We start from the raw sequence: 12,716 nt of genomic DNA on the forward strand, positions 1-12,716 counted from the left end.
GAAGAAATTAATTAAAATATCATTTTCATAAAGAACTTGTGCTGGGGTTTTTTTTCCTAATATGTAGGGAAAAAAGTTCAAGGGAAAGTAGAAGTTTTTTGTTAATAGGTTTCTTTTTTTTTTCCTACAGTGGTAAATAATTTAAAATATCATTACCATACTGAGATGTTGGTAGCTGGCTACAATTTAGGAAACTAGTGTATATATCCCCTGCTCTTCAGTGTTTTATCACTAACTCAGCAACCTAACCCTTGCAAACAGTGGATAGGGATGGAAGAGAAAGGAAGAGAAAAACCTCTCCAAACCCTTGCATTATTTTAAACTGTTTCTTTTAAATATATTACCATGTGATCCTGCAAAAACTACATTTTTATGTCATTTAAAACCAATATATTTCACCTTTCAATTTCACTACAATCAACAGTAAGTCATAATATTTCAAAAGGCCTTACAATTCTAAACAACTCAAAGCTCACAGCTTGAGAGATTTAAGTTAGAGACACAAATGTCAGAAGGCAGGAGAGAAAATAAATTCTTTGAAGAGCTCTTCCTGGCTTCTTCCTGTTTCTGTCTCACTTTTATGATCTGACACATTTTGCTGCAGGTTCCTTTATTTTCACAAGCTGGGTCAAGTTGCAAAAAACCAACAGACAAACAGCTGTGAAAGCTGTCCTACTGCTGCTGCAAATGCTGTGGGAATCAGAATTCAAAATGTTAAGTTTTTTCCCCTTGAGGATGCTGTAGTTTTGGCTAAAGCCACTGCCCAAAGGGGTTTGGCTACTGACTGTACTTTCAGAAGGCAAATTGGACAAAACAGCATTTGCTTCTTTTTTTTTTTTCCAAACTTCTAATAAGACAAAAGTACATTATTGTAACAGATCACAGCAAAGAAAATCACTCAAACCCTAAATACAGAGTAAATGATAAATAAGGATAAATCATATAAAAATATTTAAGGAATGAATGAATGCAAATTACAAGAGTTCATTCAGAACCCAGTTATTTGCAAGAGGAAGAGCTGAAGAAAAGGCTGAATACTAAGACCTTAACAAATAGTCCCAAGTCCTAATCACACTCTGCTTGTTACTGGAGAAGGAACAGGAGGAAAGAGGGAAAGGGAACATCACAGGAAAGGGGTTTTTTTCCCCCCAGGCAGAGAGAGGGAGATAATTTTGCTTTACATAACTGGTTTTGAGGCAATACAGAAAGTATAGATACATTCAGACAGCAAAATGATGCCATTATACTCAGACACAAAGGTAACAACATCACAGCATATATGGAATAAGTATTTTATGGGTTTTTTTAAAGAGGTGTCTGAAGCATGGAATTCTTTTCCATGGCTCTAATCCATTTCTCCCACAACTCTAACACATTTCTCCCATGAATGCTGACACAACAGCATCATCTCATTGGTGCCACCCAAAGAACTTTGACCCTATGTGAAAATGATGGTTCTTGACTGCAGTGGGATGTCATTTGCAGTTTAACAGAGGTTAGGTAAAGGATTTTATATTATTTCTTATCTCAACTGCTCTTATCTTTATTTATTGGAGGAGAAAAAAAAGTATGACTGACATATCTAAAGTTCTGGAACAGTTCTTGAAGGTAGGGGAAAAGATAAACTCAGTGCTATTACGGGACAGAGCCATAATGAGAAAAAAACTTTCCTGTCACCAGCAGTAAAGAGGAAAATGCCCAGGTGACTAAAACCTCTGAGGTCTGCATTGATGGAGACGCACCAAATACTGTCTAGTTCTGATCAGGTTCCCTGAGAAAGAACATTTTATCCTTCAATAATAAAAATTATCGTTACTTGCCTAATTTCTGAACATGTAAGAGATGAATATAGGAGGCATAACCTCTAGTAGGTTTGTAGTAAGCAAGTGTTTGCAACTACAGCCAGGAAAATAATTGTGTGTTGTCTCTGTGCTGACCCACAGCACTTGCAGTTGTTGCTTAAGAACTCAAAAAAGGAAAATATAGTGATGGGGAGAAAAACAAAGAAAAAAGACAACAAAAAACCCACCAAAACCCATGAACAAAAATTCTTCTATTGGAATTTTGTTAATGGATACAACTCAAGTGCTTTTCTCTAGATGAGGCCATTGGGAGGCAACAACCCATATTAGAGCATCACAAAGGGCACCAAACTAAAACTTAGTTATGAGAGAGTTATAATAGGTATACTATTGAGTTTTGGAAAAAGAGGTAATCCAAACCAAACTATATCATGTAAAAATTCCAAATAAAACATTTCCAACTCTCTGCATAAAATTCATAAAATTTTTGTAACCAAAGTTTATGCCTTTTTGTTTTCTTTCGTTTGTACAAAAATCCACTTATTTCTACAAGGGATGCTAGTTTTTATGGTTTTACATATGCTGGAGAAAACTTAAAATTATACAGCACTGTTTTGACTAGCAACAAGTTTAATTCTTATAATTTTACAGAAGATATATTCCAAAGCCAGCATGCACATGCCAGGGAAAAATGTTTGATTCTGGTATGACAATTAACTTCAATTATACAATGTCTTTCCAAAAGAGTACTGGAATACACAATGCAAGTAAGTACTGTTTTGTATAGAAGGAATTCCCATTCAAGTTGGAATCCTGAAATAAGCTTGTGTGAATATGGACCAACAGGCAACAAGATCTGCAGCAAAAACAACTGAGAAACTTGCTTTTGTCCTGTGAGATGGTGCATATGTCTTGAGATCTGCTGAATGCTTAGAGCTTAATGGAAAACACAGATATTTGCAGCGTCAAGATCAATATTTTCTGTCCCCCCTTTCTTGCCTGAGGGCCACAGCATCACCAACACTGGAGTTAATTGTCCCTAAAATACTAAATACAGACCAACCTACGTTTGCTGAACAACAACAAATCTGTGGGCAATATCTGTTGCCTGATTAGCATGCTCTATTTGGCTTGGTCAAATAATGTCCAGCATGTTATTTTTCCTTTATTGCTGAAAAAGCATTTAGTCAATAAATTTGTTTTGAGTAACATAAATGCTATTTGGGGTGGTTCTCACAACATAAGGGCCGATGAGGCATTCATTCCCAGTAGCTACTATTGTTACTGGGGATATTGTACTTTAGATAGTATAACTAGGACAGACTGTTCTTGGCTCTCATGTTTTATTTATTTGTGAAGTCAAGGGTTTCATGGCAAAGGAATTACGTTGCTTATAGGGAGTGGAAGTTTAAACAGCACAAATGTGCCTAATGCACTTCTCACAATGTGCATAAAGAGACCTCATTATTCTACTTAGTCTAAATTGTGAAGAAAAGAGTCATCTCTGGAAAAGCAGGGTGTGAAGCTGGATAATTCAAGTTCTTGTTCTGATAAAAACAATTCTTGTGTCATTTCTCATCTGCTACACAGAAAAATGTAAAGATATCTAATTTTATCCTGATCTCCTCTTGTTCAAAGAACATCCTTTTAAAAAGCCCTAGAGAAAGAATACAGGTTCCATTGCAAAAGTACCTATTTAAGAAAAGTTTGTTTCAGGTTTTTTAATGTTTTTAACCACTATAAAGGAAGACTCATAATGAAACAGTTCTTACCTTTCACTTTCATCTGTAACTGCTGAAGGTATATTAATTATCCTGTTGATTAAAGCTATTCTGCTAAATAAGAAGAATATTGTTTCCAAATCCTTCGTTCCATAAAGATTCTCAGGTCCCTCCTTCCTTCCAGTTTCTCCTTCAGTTGCAGCAAGGTATTTGTTTGACAAATCGAGCACTCTTTTGGAAAACAAGTTGAAAATTTCACCTTCTCCTAGCACAGCACAATCGGCACAGTTCCATCCTGGCAACATTAGTGAGAGGTGGTTCTCATTTGACACAAGTCCAAAAGAAACAGGACACTGAAGCCTCAGGATATCCAAGTGTCCAACACACAGATTGTCTGATTCTTTATCTACACCCCATGGTAGGAGACAGGACAAAAGCAGCTTAGCTGCCTCAGTGGCGATGTTCACATCAATGTTTCCTGACGTTTGCATTCCAGTCTTTCTGGAACTCTTCATTTTTTTCTGTCTTTTCATGCCACCACTTTCCTCCACAGACCTGGGTGCATTATTACCCCTACAGACCTGGTTTGAACAAACAGTATCTCCCTGGCCATCCACTGGAGGTATGGAGCCAGCAGTTTTGTTTCTTTTCAGTGTCAGTGCCCTTTTCTCAGCAGTACTTTTAGCTCTTTCTAGAGTATATTGGTTGTGGAATGATTTCGATGACTTCAATCCATCAAGTTGAGATGACAGCAGAAGTTCCTCAAGTTTTTCCAGATCAAATAAGAGAATATGAAAGTTTGCATTGTTCCATTTTGTCTTAACTGGTAAAATAGTAAAGGGCTGTTGGATGCAGCTGGTATCAGTTAGCTGAAAGAAAAATATTAAGTGTCCAAACACAAATCCAGAGTACCTTGTAATTTTCAAGATATGAACACAGAATTGCCAATGGAATAGATGAAATCTGTTAACTCTACTAAGTTCAATTTAATTATATTTATTCACTTGTTACTAAGGAAAAAAAGATTTGCTTCTAAATAGCTTAAGATATACAGAGACATGCACATGTAAAGGGTACAACACCAGCTTGAATTTATCTTTACAAAAATTCCAGGCTGGTATTTCCTCTGCTAAGTCTCATTTCAAGCTAAAAGACTTCTTGGCAAGTTTTAAAGCATATAGCTTTTGTTTTTACAAAATAAAGTTAGAGAAGCAAATCCTATGATGTTGCAAAATTCTTGCACACCCCAAATGTCTGTAATGCCTTGTTGCAATGTGATATATGTATGGGATGGAGACCATGCCTTTTGCCATTTCAAAACACGCAAAGCTATCTAAAAGTTACTTCGTTCTGAGTGAAGTCACACAATGAAGTTTATCAGCAACAATAAGGAACTTACGTGGATAAATCTCCATTTACAAAATTAATTACCCTAGTTGAAAATAATTGAGAGGAAAAGGCTACAGAGCTACTACAATGTTCGTGAACAACTGACTTCATCATGTGCCACCCCACTTTCAACCTGGATCTTTCTAAAATTCTCCATACTTCTTCCCCAACTTTAAAGTCCTTTCTCAGGATTTGTAGAGCATCATTTCAGTTCTACATACATGATAATTGTGCTGATATAAATACACATGGCTGATTACTGATGCTAATAAATGCCCCAAGAAAATAGTTTTTGAAACTTCCTAAAATCTGGCAGAAATAAAGATTTGAGAACAGCTACAGTTACTAAACAACTTTAAACTGACACATTAACTTAATTATGAACTGCAAAAAGTATCAGCTGAAACTCAGCAGGAAATGTTCCAAATTATCTTCACTTTTTTTTCTCCTCAGTTTTATTCATGTAGTTTCATTATTTAAATGATAAATCATCATTAAGAACAAAATTTTACATATCTTCTTTTACCAATATCCTTGGCATGGGGTAGATATCGTGCTATGGAAAACTCCAGTGGAAGGGATGTCTTTGGACACTAAAAATCAGCTTCTTATACTGCTATCACAGAAGAATTTCCCCACAGAAATGCCCCTCAAAAACAATCTGTCCTGGACATTACAGTCTTAGACAGAATGTAATCCAAACATGCAAAAAGAACACAATATTTGAAAAGATAAACTGCAACAAGGAAGTCTGCTCTATTACAGCATAAACTCCACAGATCTGACACTCTGGAAGTAGAACTGTGGAAAGAAGGAAGGAGCAAGGATAAGCACAGGAATGAAGAAAAATAATTTATATAAAGCCATGTTAATGGAGGATACATGAAGGCAGCAATAAGGTCCCAAGGATGAACAGACCAAGATGGGGAAATTACAAAAATCTGTCCTGTAGCCATTGGGATATTTCTCTACGTGGAAAACATTCCATACTGGCTTTTCCCCCACTCCCAGTTTCCCATGAACTCTTCAAAAGAGCTGCTCTGTTTTGGCTTGCTGTGCTGGCTCATACCTGAGAGTGTTTAAGGAGAGGAAACATGGCACATCACCTCAGATCCCACATTCCAATCAAGATCCACTTAGAATAGTGGACTTTCCACTTTACACATCTTCAAACTCAGAAGAAAAGCATTTCCCACTCCTGTTGCCCTTTTCCCCATACAACTTTCTGTGCCTGTGCACTCTCAGATTGACAGAATTTTTATGACACAGTTTCTAAAGCTTTGGAAAGAACACAAAACTTACTGTGGGGGTACATTAAGTATCAGGCCTTTTTGATGCTTTCTTGCTGTTTTTTTTTTTTCCTTTGTTTTAAAAGGCCTAAATCTACATACCAACCAATGAAGAGTCCGCAATGATAAAAATACTAGTGTACAATTCATGACAAGCATTCAGATTTTAAAAGAATAATTTTAATTTTTCAATAAGACCAATTTTCTGAGGAGAAAAAACACGAAAAATGTCATTTGGAACAAATGTTTTGCACAATACTAAAAAAAAAAAATCAGAAACTTAACTAAATGACAGAGTTGAATCTTTCAGAATACTCCAATAAATTTGTTCTATAACGACAAAAGTGTAAATTTTTGTCCAAGAGGGAGACTCCAGATGAGTTTGTAGAACAACTCCTTTCTTTCACAAGAATCATCATGCTGCACCACCACACAGCATTCCATGAAGGTACCCAAAGGATCATCTGAGGGTACAGTTATGATTACAACAGCTTATATCATAATCCTGACTGTATCTAGTAAAGAAGTATCTTTTACCTTCAGGAAAATACCAGAAGTGAAGGAGTGTAAACTCCTTGTTGACACTTCTGCCCTTTTCTTTAAGCACTTATGACTTGGATGTTTTTTGTTGTCCTGCACAAGCTCGTGCTCTCAGCACTGTGCTCAGTCTCCTTCACATTCCCAAGCAAACGTACAAGCAGGAAGAACAGCATCAAGAAGTAACTTTTTAGCTCAGTAATACTTCTGCAAACCATCATGCCAGCTTCCATATCACAAGTGACATAGATCACTGTGTTAGTTTTAATTTCCTAGATAATTTGAAATATTCCACTTACGCAAGGAACTTTCTGTTGAAAGTAGTCAAATCTTAAAAGAAACCAGCAAGTCTTAGTAAATAGGGCAGCTTTAACTGGAATGCAATGTTAATGACATCTTTCTCATGACTACTCCTTACCTAACTCTTTACATTACAAACTATGATTTTAGAGCATTAGCTATTTTTAAATTGTTAATATTGTAGTAAGAATAACACAAGGAAAGAATCGACTCTCTGACCTCTAGTTATTTGGCTATTTAGTTTTGGGCAGTAATATAATTTGGCTTTTTTTGTTATTTAGAGAATGATGCTCTCGCCAGATGAGGATGCACTCTAAATACATAATCTCATTTAAAGATCTCCATAGGGAGTCATAAGTAAGAGATTATAACTGCTTGTTCAGGTTTTCTTTTTATCCCTTTCCTTTTTTTAAAAATAACACGTTGTAGTTAAGTACTAGGATTATTTTAATCTTTAATTATGCTGTTTCCTAATACACAGGGAGAACCTCATGGAATGCAAACACTGGAATTCACAGGTTACCTCTGACATTGATAGAAGCTACTATTATTTGATCTATCATTTTCCCTGTCTATACACTTATATTTGGCTGATTAACATTTAGAAACGTTCAGTAAAATCACCATCCTAACAAAGGGAAATACCGTGACAATGTCAATCTGTTGAGACATCTGGTGATGCTCCTGCATGTGAAGTCACAATGGATGTTTATTGTTTATTGGCAATATGAAAGCTTATTGACATTGATCCTAAAAGCATCTATCAAGTTATCTCAGCTCTCTGGCATAGGCATTTCATTCCAGTGAAAGAAGGTGGACATCTAAAGCTGTAGACATAAAATGCTATTTAGGAAATATGGTCAAGTTATTTTCTGTAACAGAAGATGACAGAAAAAGGAGGGAAACCCATAAACTAACTACAGACTAGAGAGCTTGGAATAGCATTTGAAGGTGGATATTGAAAAGCAGATATTTACATTATGTATTGTACCCTTCCCTTTTCTAGTTTAACCATTTCTAATTTTAACATTTATTTTTTATGTGGACTGTAAGTTTTAAAAAAGCAAGAAGTCTGGCTACAGACTAAAATATCCTGAGATTCATGAACCTCTTGTGCATCACTGACCAGTAGAAGAACAAACTCTCTAAACGCAGAACAGAGCAGAATGCAGGGAGTCTTTAAAAGGCCAAGCTATATTCCATGCATGGCAACTATCTCCCAGCATCTCCCTGGTTTGCCACTGAAAATGTTTAAGCCAGGATCAGACAAGAGCTTGAACAGTTGGAAGGGACCTACAGTGATCATCTAGTCCAACTACCTGACCAGCTCAGGCCTCCTGCTGTTAAGGACATTGTCCAAATGCCCATTAACCACTCACAGGCTTGGGGCATTGAACACCCCCCTAGGAAACCTGTTCCAGTGCTTGACCACCCTCTTGGTAAAACAATGCCCAGTTTAAACCTCCTGACACAGCTTTGAACCATTCCCACATGTCCTATCACCAGATAACAGGGAGATGATCTCAGCACCTCTCCTCAGGAAGCCATAGAGAGCAATGAGGCCGCCCCTCGGCCTCCTTTTCTCCAAACTAAACAAGACCAAAGAGCTTAGAAGATTCCTTTTAGCCCTTTCACCAGTTTTTCCCCTCCTTTATGCACATTCAAGGACCTTCCTATCCTTCAAGGATGGGGCAACAAACTTGGAAGATTCACTTTAATTGATTCCTTCTGGCATGTAATTCATCACTGCTCTGCAAGTTACGAACCTGTTCTTCTACCTCTTTTCTTCCTTTATTCATTCTTACCTTAGCATCCAAGGAAAAATTTCCCCCTGTCATGAGAAAGGGGCAGCAGGGGGGCTATGCTGTGACCCCCAACCACACCAATATATGCCATTATCTTTAACAGGTTTAGGACAGACATATCACATAAAAATTTCATGGGAAGTACAACTCAAGTGTTATTTTACCTAGCTGCCTTCTCATCTCTAAAGGCCTTTTTCCACAGGGATCCAACTTGTTCTGAGAATGCTATTCCATTTAAAATACACACTTCCATTAGCTGCCAAGGATTCCCATATTGTTTCAGCTCTTCATATATATGTACTTTCTACACACACCCTCTTCCTTTACCAGATGTGTTCTATTGTGGGTTTTGTACTAAAAACAGATTTGACAGGAATGATCTTGACATTCATTTTACGTAAAGGAAATAAAGTGGCAAAATCATAAGGTAGATTTTTAGAAGGCAAACTGGACTCAAAAAATACTCAGACACCACTTTGATACCACTGACAAGAAGTTGCTCAGTTCTCAAAGTATGGGTAGTATCAACTTCTACATAAAACAAGTCCTTTAGTATTAAATGTGATATTTGTTTTAGACTTTTGGCCTTCTTTATCCACTGCACTCTCACTTTATCCCAAACACAACAGGATAAAATGACAGAAAACTGGTACCAAAGTTCCTATTGCCTGCCGAATGAATCATGTTGAATAAAGCATAATTGTGAGACATCCTACTGATGTGAGACATCCTACATAACTTTTTAAATTATGTAATATTCAAGGGGGTTAATTCTGTTCCTTTGAGCTTTCTCTTGTGAGAGAGTATATTACAATCCACTAACATCAACCAAGTTATGCTTATTTCAATTAACACTTATTTTCATCATCTGTCTTTGCTGTAATCTGACCTTTTATTACACTACAAAGTCAATAGAAACTTTAAAGACTATTTACATGTTTGAATCACTCTTCATTACCTCTGCAGCAACCAATGACATCAACAATAAGATTATTTAGGTTTTTAAAAACTAAATTGTGGATAATCTCGGTTACAGAAATGACAGAGAAGGGCAGGACAGTAGAATTTGTCAACCAAAATTTATTGAAATTAGGAATTTTGTGTCTCTTGATCAGGCCAGTCACTGCATTGTCAGTAAAAGTTCAGAGCTTGTAATTTCTCAGAATTGCATCTCATTATTGGTCTGGCTCTGGGCTCACAAAAAATGAGAACATCACACATCTGCTTGCAAAAGTTATTTAGGTACTTCCACCCTGTCTCTTACATTTGCACTTTGTGGAGCTCAAAGAACTGTTACTTGAAGCATGGCTACCACACCTAAGGGTCTTAAACATTAACATATTGCCATAACTTATTCTATTCTCCATGATGTTTTATTTTTGATGGTGGGAAAGAACAGCTGTGTTCTACTTTTGTTTAGTTTGGGTTTGCATTTTTGGTGTTTGTTTTTTTAGCTACAGAATAGCTTAAAAATTGTCCTTACTTGCACAGATATTTTTCTCTTCAGCCTTTTTCTATTACATAAATATAAATATAGTACCTGCAATTCTTTCTTATGAATTATGTTTGGGGACACGTTTGCAGGTGCTATCTCATGTATAGTTTTGCAAAATAGGAAACTTGTATTTGTCTCAGAAAACAAATATATAAACAATGCACAAAATGGTTGGCACGGTGTAAATTAAAGCATTAAATTTATTTCTAAATCCTCTGAGCCCCCGGTTGCTAGAGATGGTAGTCGATAGGAGCAAAAAAAAATTGCCTCCTTGAAATGTGCTTGGTGGACAGCAGCTTGATGATTGGCAGCACAAATAGAAGACAAACGAGAAAGCCTTCAATCTGCAGCTGATGCACAGGAAGAACATGGGGAGCTGAGTTTACAATAGAGAAAACATTACCAAGCTAATGGCACAGGCAATCGTTTGACCACCATGCATCTCTGATAGCAGCAGGGCATCCATTTTCAGTTAAGTGTTAGAGTACCTTTTTGCTTTCTCTGACCACTGCAGGGGTAAAACAACCCAGTGCGTGAAACCCACTGACTGGTAATAAATTACTATATTGGATACTTTTTGTTTTCTTTCAGCAATGACTTTACTGTGTATTCTTGCTATCATTACCAATTAAAGTGGAGATCACGTTAGCAAGCTGTATCTAACTGTATATCAGTCCCTTTGCTCCAATTGCTTTGGCAAGTACCACAGGGTCAAGAGGCTCCTTTGACCTTTATCAGCTAAGTCTCTCTGACCACTCACTATTTGAAGCAATCTCAGCTGAACAGATGGACACTTTTGCAGAGTCTATAAAGCTTAGAATATAAAGATAAATGAAATTGTGTTTGGGGCTTCAAACTGGTTTATGAGCATAAAATATTGTTAGCAAGTTCCACAAAAATCTTGGATTTCAAATAGCTCATCCTAAATCTACACCATGAACACAACACCTCTTTATCTACTAGGAAATAATTTTTTTTGCTGTGGTTTCTACATAGAAAACTAAAAGCTTGGTTTAACTTAACATGTCTAGTTAGCACTAAGTCAATTCTGAATTTAGAAAGCCTAATTTAATTAGTTTGATCATTAAAAGAAAATCAAGAAGAAAAATTAATATTGCTTTTTCCCATGACAGTGGCACAGCATACAGCAAACCATCAAAGAGATCATTCAGTGGAAGAGTACTAAAAGTGTTGGAGAGTACAGACCATTCAAGAGAAGGTTTGGACCTTCATTTCAGATTTCTCTATCTTATATTTCTTAAAGTGCTCGCTTTTTAAAAGATTACACCAAAATTCTAGTCATACAACACATAAGAGAAACTTCAAATTCTCCAGGTGATGCTTGAATAACTGTTAATAATTAGACATAAATATGGTCTTCCAATCATATTTATCTATTTGTAATTGAAAAATAACCTATTGTTCAACAATAACATCAGATGGTGTGTTATTTGAGGTAAATCGCATCAGCAAACCCGCCTTCTTCACTTCATAACCTTTTTGCAATACACAGTTGTCTTATTTTCTTGTTCTGCTGAAAGGATGAGCAATCCAGGATATGTGCAAAGGTGCATTCAGTTAAAAATAGTTACACAAACAGCAGGTATATAATTGAAATAGCACTTAAACATACACCATGTACCATCTCTGAAAGAACCTGCAGAGGAAGAAAGGATGCAAATTATCAGCTACACTTTCATCTCCCCATAAAAACCTTATCCACTTTCTAATCCAATATTAGCTTGAATCAGCAGTCCACATATCACACTCCTGTGTCTAACCCTGCCCACCTCCTGGAGCTTTGAATGTAGGGAGCATGTGAAGAGTTTCTGTCACTAAAAGCATCCACTGCCTCCCAGAATGCACAAACAGGGGAGGTCCATCCACTCCAGAGCAATGCTGACCTTGTGCACGAGTGTCATACAGAGTCATGGTGTCACTATACCAAGGTCACTTGTGTTCCTCACCTTCACACACTTCACTCAGTCACAGGACAGAGGATCCTCTTGAGGGGGGCATTCAGAACTTTTCTTCCTATTAATTTACCCTTTTTAAAGCTCAGTACTCACATATAAAGGACTATATGTACAAAGCCTGGAGTCAATAGTAGTGCCCCAATTTGCTTTCACATGCAATTTATGCTTGACCTGAGGCTTCCTCATTTGGACAATGCAGTCCCAAACAAACATGTCAATTCATGCTGAATTTTCCCATATGAACTATCTTAAATGAACTGCTTTGAACTTGCCTTTCATTGCTTTCATCATAGTATTCATTACAACAGCTCTGGTCATATTATTGAGGATGCCCAGATCATCCTAAAATCCACCTCCCACAAAGAAAAGGCTACAATATTTTCTGAGGTTGCATCACTGGTG

The 12,716-nt window shown here is 36.8% G+C and overlaps 1 protein-coding gene across 3 annotated transcripts in view; it reads right to left on the reverse strand.

Moving 5' to 3' along the window:
* Positions 1-12,716, reverse strand: part of WDR72 (WD repeat domain 72) — a 104,314-nt gene that overhangs the window by 52,302 nt on the left and 39,296 nt on the right. For all 3 annotated transcript variants that reach the window (XM_027644634.1, XM_027644633.1, XM_027644631.1), the window contains exon 15: positions 3,575-4,392. In XM_027644634.1, the coding sequence (XP_027500435.1) occupies positions 3,575-4,392 (818 nt within the window). The remainder of the gene's footprint in view (positions 1-3,574; positions 4,393-12,716) is intronic.

Source organism: Corapipo altera, unplaced genomic scaffold, assembly GCF_003945725.1.
Source record: "Corapipo altera isolate COAL_440 unplaced genomic scaffold, ASM394572v1 50, whole genome shotgun sequence".
In the NCBI taxonomy this organism is placed as follows: Eukaryota; Metazoa; Chordata; class Aves; order Passeriformes; family Pipridae; genus Corapipo; species Corapipo altera.